General features: G+C 37.9%; 1 protein-coding gene across 2 annotated transcripts in view; it reads right to left on the bottom strand.

The window, feature by feature from the left end:
* YEATS2 (YEATS domain containing 2) overlaps positions 1-14,924 on the bottom strand; it is a 123,887-nt gene that overhangs the window by 63,843 nt on the left and 45,120 nt on the right. For both annotated transcript variants that reach the window (XM_047731653.1, XM_047731659.1), the window contains exons 7-8: positions 4,618-4,779; positions 158-269 (exon numbers count right to left, since the gene is read on the bottom strand). In XM_047731653.1, coding sequence (XP_047587609.1) covers positions 158-269; positions 4,618-4,779 — 274 coding nt within the window. The remainder of the gene's footprint in view (positions 1-157; positions 270-4,617; positions 4,780-14,924) is intronic.

The raw sequence follows: 14,924 nt of genomic DNA, 5'->3' as shown, positions 1-14,924 counted from the left end.
AGAACAAAGGGGTGTTGCAGTAGCCTGCATAACACAATCAAAAACATTAATCCTGCTTCCACTGTCCTTGGCCACTTCTCTCAGGAGTCCTAACCAATGGCTTTAAGTAACCAGGTAAAAAGAGGTACTTCATTTCAGGGGAGCAACACGTTGTTACCTTCAGATTATGTATGATATCTATCCGCTTGTTCTGGCTGTCCTTAAAATGAACTTGAACTCTGACAGGAAACTCACCCCAGCCTCTTCTGGTCAGGTGAAAAGGAGGCTCTCTAGGGAAAAGCATACATTAACACATTAAGCCATAGTCACGCTCTAGAGAGGAAATGTTTTCTCATACTGGGTAAGTTAGAGATTCACAGCCTCTGACAATAATTTACATTTTCTCATTTGAAGCTCAATCAATAAATGCTGAATTTTACTGAAATGCTGAAAAGAAAAATTCAACTCAAACCTACATTAAGCTTTCAGTTACTGAACACTTAGGGCTAAGAGACATGTAGTATATAATCCAATGTCCTCATTTTCACAGGCAGGGAACTAAGGTGATTTGATGGCTGCTACATATTAGAAGCCAGAATCCTTGACTACTTGACAGACACAGGCTGTGAGGTATATGTTCCCTACCCCAGACACCCATATTTATTCCCTCACTCTGGCAAAAACAGAATAAATCACAAATGCTCAATCTGAAAGTGACAATTTATTTGGAACTATCTGCTAACAGGACTTAAAAAAACATATGTTCACCATATGATCTTCCTCACACAGTGATGACGATTTTAGTGGATAGAGGAGGAATGTGTGTGAATGCTAACTGGACTGGAGAATTTTCAGTCAAAACATAATTTGTGAAGGGAAGAAAAAGGAAAGTTGATGAAAAAAAGACAAGCAAATTGTTAATGATGTTTGGTATAGGAGGGTTCAAGATACTCTACTTCAGAGTATGTTTGGAATTTTCCATAATAAAAACATTTTATTTTATTTTTTATTTATTTATTTTTTAAAGATTTTATTTATTTATTTGACAGACAGAGATCACAAGTAGGCAGAGCAGCAGGCAGAGAGAGGGGGAAGCAGGCTCCCCGCTGAGCAGAGAGCCTGATGCGGGGCTCGATCCCAGGACCCTGGGATCATGACCTGAGCAGAAGGCAGAGGCTTAACCCACTGAGCCACCCAGGCGCCCCATAATAAAAACATTTTAAATTTAACTGAGAGAACGTCATGTACTCAAAAATAATATGGTTTAAGTTAAAGGGGAGAGAGAATGCTTTAAAATGAAAATGTTCATTATGAATCAGTGGCTTGGAATCACTAAAATGAGAAAAGATGCCAAGATGGCAGGGAGAAAGGAACATTCAGCGGGATGTGTTTTTGCAAAACTAAGAAGAGACATGAATTCAGTAAAGACAAAGTCCAAGAACACAACCTGAGAGAAATCTAACAGATCTGAATTACCAAGAACAGAGCAGGAAGCTACCAGAAGGGCTCAACACAGGAAAAATCTCTGAGTGTGAGAGTGGCCTGGAAGGAAGAAAAAGCAATAGCTATGTTATCAACCAGAGAGAAAAGAAAGCAAAGCAAACCAGAGCACCCTGGACGGGAGAAACCAGCTCAACACTGGCTGAGTTAGTAAGAGAAGTAACCATGATGCTGGGATAGTTTCAGACAGAAATTAAAGAACAGGCTTGGGGTCAAATGAGAAGGTCTACCTGAGACAGCAGTTTGAAATGGACACAGCGGAGCCTAGAGGCATGGTGAACTTTAAAAGAATTACAGCTCTTCTGATGACATTTCTGGTCATTAAATTCCAGTGAAGTAGAGAGCCTAAATTCATTCTGCAATATGCATCAATTATACTATTTGTATATTGGATTTCTCTTAAAATGGATATGGCAAATCAGCTGTGTTCCTCAGTCTCTGTACTTTGGTTAAACTCTAGTGAATGAACAGGAAAGACTGCTGCCAGAGAAGACAAACAGTATAAAGGCCAGGAAAAAGGAACAATGCTTTTAACAGGAAATTTCCCCCTAACTTTATTTTTGGAAGCAAAAAAGGAATCTAAGACTTACCAATAGACATCACCTACGGAAATGTTAAACTTCAAAAAGATACACGTATTTCACACAGAAATAGGACTGCCAGCCCCAAACAGACTTCTTTATTTCTGGATTCTTCACATCAGGTGAAATGTATCAATGACCAAGAACAAAAAACCACAGAATACTAAAGACGTGGTTTTTTCAACACTCATGTTTGAGAGCCTAAAAATGAAATTGCCCTTTTATCAATTAAACTCTACTATTAGAATAAAACAATGTATCAAACAATTTTCTGAGGTTCCACCCAGTGAAATATGTCAAGACAATGAAGTAAGTTTTATGAACACTAAAAGGAAAAAAAATCTGATTTGCATTGAAAACCACTATACTGATTCATTCCCTAGGGTAGACAGGAGATAGAAAGATGCAATTTCATAAAATATGTGAAAATCATTAATTCAATGTAATTTTAATCCATAACTTGACACTTGGATTCTAAAGTAATCTGGAACAACATGTATGCTCAGGAATGGCCAAGAAAAGATTCTTAAAATAATAGTAATAATCATCAAAGGAATAACCCTACCAAAGAGAAAATGCTATAAAGCAAATAATTTAAATAGCATAATACTGGTACATAAACAAATATTAAGAGAGCCTAGCATTTGATCCATACTTATATGGAACTTTAGTGTACACTGAATACAAGAAAAAGATGGATCAACTGATAAATTGATATTGGGACAACTGTCATCCACAAGAAGATAAAAAAATCCTATTTCCTAGTATGTCACTTTCTGACCACCTATCAATTCCCATCTTTCCAGCTCCATCCCTAATCCAACTATCCTCTGACCCACTGGGAATTCCACTTATTACCCACACCAATTTTCATTACCTCTCTCTTCTCTTTACATAATTTCCTTCTCTCCTTAGCTTAGATTTCACGGTGTATCATTACCATAATAACCTCATTATAAAAGTGAGGAAATCAGTGAACTGAGAAATTAGAGTTCTCAGTGAGTTGTCTACATCCACGTCAAAGTCCTTAAGAATGACATCAAGAGGAAACATTAGGACAATAGGTGCTAAAACTGTTTTTGAAAGAGGGAAGTAACTGGGAAATTAGTAGATGTCTGCAACAAGAAGGATCATACAATGCTCCAAAAGAGCTGAAGGTTTTTAGACAGAAAAAGGAAAAAGAAGGTCTAGAAGCCACAAATATGTGCAAGGAAGACACACCCACCCACCACCCTCCACCCCCAACCCAATGGCACATGGTATTAGAGGAAAAAACAACTGCCCTTGAAAGCTGTTCTCAGAAGCAGTGTTCTCAGAAGATAGCCATGTTTTATTTGAGTCAGGAGTAGAGGGAACATTCTGAAGAGAGCTGAGGATATAGGAAATTTCACTGATAATAAACCAAAACCACTTCTACAATACAATCACACAATGAATGTGTATGTGAAAAGTAACCTCATATAAAGATATAAAGAATACACATAAGGGGTGCCTGGATGGCAAAGGTCATGACCTCATTGGTCATGAGACTGAGCCCTGCATTGAACTCCAAGTTCGGTGTGGGGTCTTCTTGAGATGCTCTCCTTCTGCCCCTTCCCCCACTATCACACACACATGATCTTTCTTTCTCTCAAATAAATAAAATAGGGGTACCTGAGTGGCTCAGTTGGTTAAGCATCTGACTCTTGATTTTGGCTCCAGGTTATGGTCTCAGGGTCTTGGCGTTAAACTCTGCTTTGAGTTCCATGCTCAGTGGGGAGTCTGCTTAGGGATTCTCTCTCTCCCCTCCCTTTGCCCCCCACCCCAGTCACACACACTCCCACTCTCTCTTTAAAATAAATAATTAAAAAAAAAAAAAAGAATACACCTAAATGAAACAAATTTCGGAACAGCATATATATATAATAATTCCATCTTTGTGAAATAATAATACCAACAACAACAAACAGCAACTATACTAGGTAAATATATGTAGGAAAAATATCACTGGGGTTACTTCTGAGAGGATGAGATCATGGGGAACTTCCAAAATTGAATACTTCTGTAATGTCAGAATCCTATGTTTAATTCTACTATATTCTGATATTTATAAAAAATAGGAACACTTTTATATTTATCTGTATCTATATAAATTCAGTTCTTTCCAGGGGGAAAAAACTCCATTAATATAATTCTGACAGGAAGATACTGCCTTTTCAGGGAGACAATAATCTGTAAGAGGGAACCATAGTTAAAACTCTATTGTGATGCAGGGGGAGGGGGGTAGGAAGTGGGTGGTGGGGTTATGGACATTGGGGAGGGTATGTGCTATGGTGAGTACTGTGAAATGTGTAAACCTGGCAATTCACAGACCTGTACCCCTGGGGATAAAAATACATTATGTGTTTATAAAAAGATTAAAAAAATTAATTTTAAAAAACTCTATTGTGACTAAAAGCCAAAGCTAAGTAAATTATTAATAATATAATAATTAAAGGGAATGTTATCAAGTTAAATCACTCTTCTTCCACTTCAGTAAAGCTGTACTTTTTAAATTAAATAACTCAACTGTGCTTACCTAACCTCCACAAGGTCATTTGGCTTATAGCTGGGATGAAGAAAGAACCAAACTTTCTTGACAAAATGATTAATGCTGGGTTCTCTACGAGACCCTCGGACATATACCATCCACTTGTGGGTTGACTGGTCATTTTCTTCTCTCTTATCAGGAGGTATATACCTAAAGGAGAAAAAAGAAAGTAACTTGAATTCTTTTTTCCTTCAAACCCTAACAAAACAATTAACTCCTACTTAAAACAAGATTAAAAATCAGTTACAAGAAAACAACTGGGGATTCACAAATATGTGAAGATCAAGCAACACACTAATAAACAACCAATGAGTCAAAGATGAAATCAAAGAGAAATTAAAAAAATCTCATGACAAGTGAAAATGAAAAAAAGATACGTGAAAATGGAAATACAACATACCAAAACTTAAGGATGAAGCAAAAGGTTTTATGGAGGAAATTCATAGCAATAAATGCCTATATTAAGAAAAATTTCAATCTAACTTTACACCACAAGGGAGTAGAAAAAGAACTAAGCCCAAAATTAGTAGAGAAAAGGAAATAACAAAGATGAAAGTGAAAGTATAGACAAAAAGCCCAGAGAAAAGATTAAAGACTAAAGAGCTGTTTTGTTAAAAAGATAAAACAGACAAACCTCTGCCTTGACTTAACAAGGAAAAAAAGAGAAGGACCCAAATAATACAATTATTTTAAAAAGAGGACACATTACAACTAACATCACACAAATACAAAGTATCATAAAACTATGAACAATTATAGGGGCACGCGGTGGACTCAGTCAGTAAAAACATGTGATTCTTTATCTCAGGATTGTGAGTTTGAGTACCACACTGGGTGCAGAGATTACTTAAAAATTAAATCTTAGGGGTGCCTGGGTGGCTCAGTGGGTTAAAGCCTCTGCTTTCGGTGCGGGTCATGATCCCAGGGTCCTGGGATCGAGCCCCACATCGGGCTCTCTGCTCAGCAGGGAGCCTGCTTCTTCCTCTCTCTCTCTGCCTGCCTCTCCGCCTGCTTGTGATCTCTATCTGTCAAATAAATAAAATCTTTAAAAAAAATTAAAATAAAATAAAATCTTAAAAATAGATAAGTAAAATGTTTAAGAAAATAACTATGAAAAATTATTTGCCGACAAAGTGAACAACCTAGAAGAAATGGATAAATTCCTAGAAACATACGTACTATCATGACTGACTCATAAAGACAGAAAATGTGAACAGAACAACTACTAGTAAGGAGACTGAATCAGTAATCAAAGACCTCCCAACTAAGGAAATTCCAGGATCAGATGGCATACATTTCACCTGATGTGATCAGAAACAATCAGAAAGGATGGTTTCTACTAAATATATGAAGAATTGATACAAATCTTCCTCAAACTTTTCCACAAAATACGAGGGAACACTTATAAGTTCATTTTACAAAGCTAGCATTACCCTGACCCCAAAGCCAGACAATAACACTATAAGAAAATTACAAGCCAATATCCCTGAAAAATATACATGTAAAAATCCCCAACAAAATATCAGCGAATAGAATTCAACAGTACATTAAAAAAGGATCACACATGATGACCAAGTGGTAGTTACCAGGGATGCAAGGATGGTTCAATATCTGCAAATTAATCAGTATGATATACACTAATAAAGTGAAAGATAAAAATCATATGATCATTTCAACAGATGCAGAAAAAATACTTGACGCAATTCAGCATCTATTCTTGATAACAACTCTCAACAAACTGGGTACACTTCAAAATAATAAAGGCCATATATGACAAGCCTACATCTAACATAATGGTGAAAAACTAAAAGCTTTTCCTCTAAGATCAAGAACAAGACAAGGATACTCACTGTCTCCACTTTTATTCAACATAGTACTGGAAATTCTAGCCAAATTGCAAAGGAAGAAGAACACTGTCTCTATTTGAACATAATGTGATATTATATACAGAAAATCCTAAAGACTCCACCCCAAAACAGTTAAAACTAATAAACAGGAGTGTTTGGGTGGCTCAGTTGGTTAAGTGTCTGACTCTCAATTTGGGCTCAGGTCATGATCTCATGGTCCTGAAATCAAGCTCTGCATCGGGCTCTGCTCTCAGCAGGGGGTCTGCTTGTCCCTTGCCCCCCCCAGCCCCCCTCCCCCCACTTTCTCTCAAACAAATAAAATCTTTAAAAAATAAGTAAATGAAAATAAGATAAAACTAATAAATTCAGTAAAGGTGCATGATATATAGTCAACATAAAAAATCAATTGTGTTTCTAACACTAACAACTATCAGAAAGAAAATCAAGAAAATAATCCCATTTATAACTGCACCAAAAATAGTAACATATTTAGGAATAAATTTAACTAAGGAAGTGGAAGACTGGCACACTGAAAACTCTAAGATACTGATGAAAGAAACTGCAGAAGACACAAATAAATAAAAAGATATTCCAAGCTCATGGACTAGAAGAATTATTATTGTTAAAATGGCCATACTACCCAAATCAATCTATAGATTTAGTTTAATCCTTATCAAAATCCTAATAGCATTTTTCATAGAAGAAAAAATCATAAAATCTGTGTGGAGGGGCGCCTGGGTGGCTCAGAGGGTTAAGCCTCTGCCTTCGGCTCAGGTCATGGTCCCCAGGTCTTGGGATCGAGCCCCACATCGGGTTCTCTGCTCAGTGGGGAGCCTGCTTCTCCCTCTTTCTCTGCCTGCTGCTCTGCCTACTTGTGATCTCTGTCAAATAAATAAATAAGTAATCTTTAAAAAAAAAAATCTGTGTGGAATCATAAAAGTCTTCCAAAGAACCTCTTTTTTTAGGGAAAACAAAACAAAACAAAACAGGAGGCATCATACTTCCTGATTTCAAACTATATTACAAAGCTACTGTAATAAAACAGTATGGTATTGCCATAAAAACAGACGCACAGATCAACAGAACAGAAGACAGCACAGAAATAAACCCATGCATATATGATCAATTAATTTATGACAAAGGAGCTAAGATATACAATAGGAAAAGGATGGTCTCCTAAACGGTGTTGGGAAAACTGGAGAGTTATGTGCAAAAGAATGAAAATAGACACTTATCCTACACCACACACAAAAATCAACTCAAAACAGATGAATGACTTGAAACCATAAAACTCCTAGAAGAAAACATAAGTAAGCTCCATGACACTGGTCTGGGAAATGATTTTTTGGATTTGACACCAAAAGCAAAGGCAATGAGAACATAATGAGGACATAAATTGGTGCAACTACTATGGAAAACAAGATGTTCCTAAAAAATTAAAACAGAACTAGCCCACTGCTGTGTACATATGCAAAGAAAATGAAAATGGGTTATCAAAGTGCTATCTGCACTCCCATGCTCACAGCAGCATTATTTATAATAGCCAAAATATGGAAACCTATACATCCATAATAGATAAATGAATAAAGGCATGAATGGATCAAGATATATATACATACATATACAGCTGACCCTTGCACATCATGGGATTGAACTGTGCAGATCCACTTATGTGTAATTTTTTTTATAATACCGTAAATGTATTTTCTTTTCCTTATGATTTTTTTCTTTTTTCTGGTTTTTTGTTTGTTTGTTGTTGTTGTTGTTTTTTTAAGCAAGCTCTACACCCAGTGTGGGGCTTGACCTCACAATCCTGAGATCAAAAGTAGTATGTTCTACAGACTAAGCCAGCAGGAGCCCCCATTATGATTTTCTTAGTAGTATTTTCTTTTCTCTAGCTTACTTTATTGTAAGAATACATTATATAATACATGTGACATAAAAAGTATGTATTAATCAACTGTTAATGTTATCAGTAAGGCTTTCAGTCAACAGTAGGCTATTAGTAGTTAAGGTTCTAGGGAGTCAAAAGTTACACATGGATTTTTTTTTTTTTAATTTAGAAAGAGAATGAGTGCACAAGTGAGTGGGGGATGAGGGGAGCCACAAAGGGAGAGGGAGAGAGAGAGTCTTAAGCAGGCTCCATGCTCAATGCTCAGGTGCTCAAACTAGCATCTTTGAGATTATGACCTGAGCCAAAATCACGAGTTGGATGCTGGGGTGCCTGATGGCTCAGTCAGTTAAGTGTCTTTTTTTTTTTTTTTAAGATTTTATTTATTTGATAAACAGAGATCACAAGTAGGCAGAGAGGCAAGGGTGGGGGGGAAGCAGGCTCCCTGCTGAGCAGAGAGCCCAATGTGGGGCTTGATCCCAGGACCCCAAGATCATGACCTGAAATGAAAGCAGAGGCTTTGACCCACTGAGCCACCCAGGCACCCCAAGTGTCTGTCTTTTGATCTCAGCTCAGGTCATGATCTTGGGGTCCTGGGATTGAGCCTTGCATCGGGCTCCATGCTCAGTGGGGAGTCTGCTTGAGTATTCTCTCTCTCCCTCTCCCTCTGCCTCTGCCCCTCCCCCTCCCCTATTTCTTAAATAAATAAATCTAAAAAAAGGAGTTGGATGCTTAACCAACTGAGCCACCCATGTGCCCTTATACATGGATTTTTAACTGTGCAGAAGGTTGGTGCCCCTACCCTCGAATTGCTCAAGATTCCTCAAAGGTCAACTGAGTGTGTGTGTGTGTGTGTGTGTGTGTGTGTGTATAATGGACTATTCTTCAGCCATAAGAAGGCAATTCTGGCTTTGGTGAGAACATGGATGATCGTGGAGGGCATTATGCTAAGTGGAATAAGCCAGACAGAGAAAGACAAATACTACATGGTATCACTTATATACGAAATGTAAAAAAAAAAAAAGTCAAACTCATAGAAACACAGCAGAAAAAGTTACCAGAGGCTGGAGGTAGGGGAAACAGAGAGAAGTTGGTAAAAGGGTATAAACTGGGCGCCTGGGTGACTCAGTGGGTTAAGCCGCTGCCTTCGGCTCAGGTCATGATCTCGGAGTCCTGGGATCGAGTCCCGCATCGGGCTCTCTGCTCAGCAGGGAGCCTGCTTCCTCCTGTCTCTCTGCCTGCCTCTCTGCCTGCTTGTGATCTCTCTCTGTCAAATAAATAAATAAAATCTTTAAAAAAAAAAAGGGTATAAACTTTCAGCTTTGAGATGATAAGGTCTAAGGATCTAATGTATAATTGGTGACTAATATAGGGAATAAAATTCGCTGAGAAAATAGAACTTAAATGTTCACACACACACACACACACGAGAGGGTGCCTGGCTGGCTCAATAGATGGAGCTTAAGACTCTTGATCTCAGGGTTGTGAGTTCAAGGCCCACACTTGGTGTAGAGATTATTAAAAAATAAAATCTGAGGGGCACCTGGGTGGCTCAGTGGGTTAAAGCCTCTGCCTTCGGCTCAGGTCATGATCCCACGGTCCTGGGATTGAGCCCCATATCAGGCTCTCTGCTCAGCGGGGAGCCTCCTTCCCTTCCCCTCTCTCTGCCTGCCTCTCTGCCTACTTGTGATCTCTGTCTGTCAAATAAATAAAATTTAAAAATCTTTAAAAAAAAAATCCTTAAAAAAAAATCTGAATAAAGAAAGTTGATAAGGGATGTGTTGTTAAATTAACTTGATGGCAGGAATCCCTTCAAAATGCATACATGCATCAAATCATAATATACACTTTAAATCTTTTGTCAATTATATGTCAATAAGGCTGAATATTTTTTTTAACTGAAGTACAGTTGATACAATGTTACATTAGTTTCAGGTGTACAATACAATGATTCAACAATACATTATGCTACGCTCACCCTATCTGTTCCCATATGCTACTACAATACCAGTGACTAAAATATTCCCTATACTGGACCTTTCATCCCCATGACTTCTTCATTCCATAACTGGAAGGTTATATCCCCACTCCCCTAAAAAAACTTTTTCTTAAAAAATTGAATCCCACCAAGATTTAACAGCTCTATCACCTAACCAAGCAAAGTGAGTCTTTGCAGTTAATCTTTTTCTTTTAAACTTTTTTTTTTCCTGGTCTAAGGAACATTCCCTTAAAGTTTATTTTCTGATTACCACCATGCAATTAAAAAAAAAAATCAACCTTGCTTTTCCAAGCTGATACATGAGATAGAAATGAACTGGCATATTACTGGGTTAGGGATGCTCTAGCCTTTGTGTTGATTTCACTCAGCTTTCAGGGTGTTAGAACCCTGAACTCTTCTGGTTCTTACCCATTGCTGCCAGGAAGGTTACAACTGGTCACTCACATTTTAAAAGCAAAAACAAACCATTCCCTTCAGTCCTGACCATAGTAAAACTAGTATCTTTAGCTCTCCCTTTATTTCATGAGACCTCCTTATCACATTCTGTTGGAAAATACGGTCATGGCCCTCTATGTTTACCTATGTCTATGCTTACCCTTACTAATGCAGTGGGCCAAATTATATTGATTTCAAATGTTAATCCAAACTTGCATGTCTTGATCATGAAGTATTATCATTTCTGTATTTAATGAATTCTGTTTCCTAATGATTTTGTTCAGTATTTCTGCACTTATATTCATAACTGTGAATATCCTACAGTTTTCCTTTTCTTACAAACTGTTTGGCCTTATTAAAAAAGTTAGGCTACTCTCATAACATAAACTGACAAGAGTTGTTTCTTTTTCCCCAGAAGATCTGGGGGGTTTTGGTTACTTTTTTTTGTATTTTAAGTAATCTCTACACTCCCAATGTGGGGCTCAAACTCATGACCCTCAGATCAAGAATCTCTACTAACTAAGCCAGCCAGACTTCCCTCCCCAGAAAATTTCGTAAACAACTGAAATTATATGCTCACTCAGCCTGTAAAGCAATCTAAGCCTAGTAGTTTGGTTTGCTTTTGTGATGGCAATGTTTTAAAATCAGTAATTAAACTTAGTAGTTCAAAGACTCTTCAAGGTTTTTCCTAAGTCCTAAGTTGTATTTTTCTAGGAACTCTCCATTTCACCTAAATTTTCCATTGGCATAAAGGTATTCATTATTTTTTTTTAAAGATTTTATTTATTTGACAGAGATCATAAGTAGGCAGAGAGGCAGGTGGCGGGGGAGGAGCAGGCTCCCTGCTGAGCAGAAAGCCCGATGTGGGGCTCGATCCTAGGACCCTGAGATCATGACCTGGGCCGAAGGCAGAGGCTTAACCCACTGAGCCACCCCGGTGCCCTGGGTGTTCATTATTTATGTCTTTAATAGTACAGCATCTGTAGCTATGCCCTTTTTCATTTCTAATATTTTTGTCTTCTTTCTCTTCTCCTTAGTTTCACTAGGTTTGTGTATACTTTTTCCCCTAATTTCTTTGCTTCTCCTACTGCATTGTCTAAATGAGATGTTTAGTTCACTAATTTTAAACTTTTCTTCTACTCCATTTTCTTCTACTGTAAATATTTCCTTTTAAATATCCCTTTAGTGTTATCTGACAAATTTTTATTATTTATTTTGGATATTTAAATGTGATTTTTCATTAACTTATGTGTTTAGAAGTAGTTTGAATTTCTAGACATAAAGTTTTCTAGGGGCACCTGGGTAGTTCTTTGAGTTAAGTGTCTGACCTTAGCTTTGGTCATGATCTCAGGATCCTGGAAATGAGCCCCACATTGTCTGCTTCTCCCTCTTTCTCTGCCCGACCCCCAACTTGTACCCTCTCTGTCTCTCTCAAATAAATAAAACCTTTAAAAAAAAAGAAAAAGTTTCCTAGTTTTCCTACTGTTACCAATTAACTATACTGTAACAACAGTCAAAAAAGTAGTCTGGTTGGGGGGGCCTGGGTCACACCATCAGTTGAGCTTCCAGCTTTGGTTTTGGGTCCTGGTCTCAGGTCAGGCTCCGGGCTTAGCGCAAAGTTGGCTTGAGATTCTCTTTCCCTCTGCCCCTCCCTCACGCACTCAAGTGCACTCTGTCAAATAAATAAATAAATCTTCAAAAAAACAAAACAAAACCAAAATGTAGTCTGCGAGCACCTGGCTTGCTGAATCAGTGGAGCATGTGACTCTTATCTCGGGGTTGTGGGTTCAAGCTCCAAGCTGGGTGCAGAGATGGCTTAACAATAAAATCTTAAAAAAAAAAAAAAGTAGTGTGTAGTCCTCGAAGCTTACTTTATGGCCTATTGTGTAGTCCATTTTCATAAACGTTCCTTAAGTGCTTAAAAATGTTTAACTAGGGGCACCTGGGAGGCTCAGTCAGTTAAGCATCCAACTCAGGTCATGATCTCTGTGTCATGGGTCCCACGCTGGGCTCTGCACTCAGCACAGAATCTGCTTCAGCCTCTCTTTCTGCTCCTCCCCCCACTTGCTCTTGCTCTTACTCTTTCAAATAAATAATATCTTTTTAAAAAATGCTTCAACTATTACATGTACTAGTCTATATGTATATATTAGATCAACTTTATTAACTGAAGTTCAGATCTTTTACATTCATACAAGTATTTTGAGCGGGAACACAAGCAGGTGGAGTGGGAGAGGGAGAAGCAGACTCCCCGCTGAGCAAGGAGCCTGATGCAGGACTCGATCCCAGGACACTGGGATTATGACCTGAGCCGAAGGCAGCCACTTAACAACTGAGACACCCAGGCACCCAATTTCTATCTTTTAAATAGCTAACTAAATCCCTAGGCAATTTTTATAATTATTGATAAATTTAGATTTGTTACTAAGTTATTTTATATTATTTGTCTTGTTCTTTCTCTTTTTCACATCCCTTCCCCTGTCCCTGCTTGCCTTCTTTTGGAATCAGGGATCCTCCCCCTTTTTTTCATTCAATTTCCCTATCTTCCTCTTACTTTTTTTTTTTAAAGATTTTATTTATTTATTTATTTGACACAGAGAGAGAGAGAGAGAGAGAGAGATCACAAGCAGGCAGAGAGGCAGGAGGAAGCAGGCTTCCTGCCGTGCAGAGAGACCAATGCGGGGCTCGATCCCAGGACCCTGAGATCATGACCTGAGCTGAAGGCAGAGGCCCAACTCACTGAGCCACCCAGGCGCCCCTCCTCTTAAACTACTTTTTAAGTTTAAATCTCAATGTCTAGGGTTGCCTAGGTGAATCAGTTGGTTCATGATGAACCATTATTTTAGTTGTAGCTGGTCTTGAAAAAACCCAAACACCTACAAATTAAGTGTAATTGTTCGAAAATGTCAATGATAATTTCTCCCCAGTCTTCTGGTGGGTCCATCTACGTATCCAGTTTTGGACTTTCTGAGCTGACTGGTCTTGCATTATTGTTAAGATGCCAACTCTTAACACTTCACATGGTCTCAGAGTCTAGCTAAAGGCATGCTAATTCTATAATAATCTATAAATAGAAATCTAACTGCCTTAATCTTATTTTATGCTTCCATTTTATTTATTTTTTTTTAATTTTATTTATTTATTCGACAGAGAGAGATCACAAGTAGACGGAGAGGAAGGCAGAGAGAGAGAGAGAGAGAGGGAAGCAGGCTTCCCGCCGAGCAGAGAGCCCGATGTGGGACTCGATCCCAGGACCCTGAGATCATGACCCGAGCCGAAGGCAGCGGCCCAACCCACTGAGCCACCCAGGCGCCCCTTATGCTTCCATTTTAAAACTATCACACAGACGATTAGAAATCTTTGCTTTTATTATCCCAAAGTTTTAAAATGTTCTTTTTTTAAAGTTTTTAATTTGTGGTCCATTAACTGGGGGTTGGAAGATTTCCCCCCAACCTGATTTTTCCTCCCAAATAATTACTGTCTGCCTGAATCCTTTATTTTCAATAACTGAGTATAATTACAATTTTCATAAATCAACTTATTCAACAATCAAATATTTAGTGAATACCAACTACTGTATGATATAAAACAAACAAGACATACTTTCTACCCTAAAGAAATTCCAGTGATTTGGGAAAAATACATAGAAATAGGAAATGATGATATAATATGAAAAAGATGACAAGAGAGCATAGAGAAAATACGCCTAATGAGGGAAAAGAAAGGTAAAGACTTTGTGAGAAAATAACATTCTTATTCTATTTGAGGATTTATGTCTTTATCCATTTCTAAATAGTTGGCAAAAGGACGGCACTCCCACAAGACACCATGAAATCATATTGTTAAAGAGCTAGTCCTTCAGCTTGGAGAAATTCTGTCTTCAAGACATGCTCTGTAACTTTCTGTTAAAAATTTAAAACATTTCAATTTGAACAACAAACATTTTTTAGCAATTAGCTAAGGCCCCCAAGGATAGACCTAGGTCAGAAAGTTTAAAGTTCTTATAACTTATCCAAAATAATATGCTTGATAAAATATACCATTTGTAAATGGGGCACCTGGCTGGCTAAGCCTGTGGAGTGTGCAACTCTTGATTTTAGGGTTGTGAGTTCCAGCCCCACTT

Source organism: Lutra lutra, chromosome 1 (assembly GCF_902655055.1).
Source record: "Lutra lutra chromosome 1, mLutLut1.2, whole genome shotgun sequence".
In the NCBI taxonomy this organism is placed as follows: domain Eukaryota; kingdom Metazoa; phylum Chordata; class Mammalia; order Carnivora; family Mustelidae; genus Lutra; species Lutra lutra.
The sequence above is the reverse complement of the archived record's forward strand: the minus strand, read 5'-3'. Positions and strand labels throughout refer to the sequence as shown.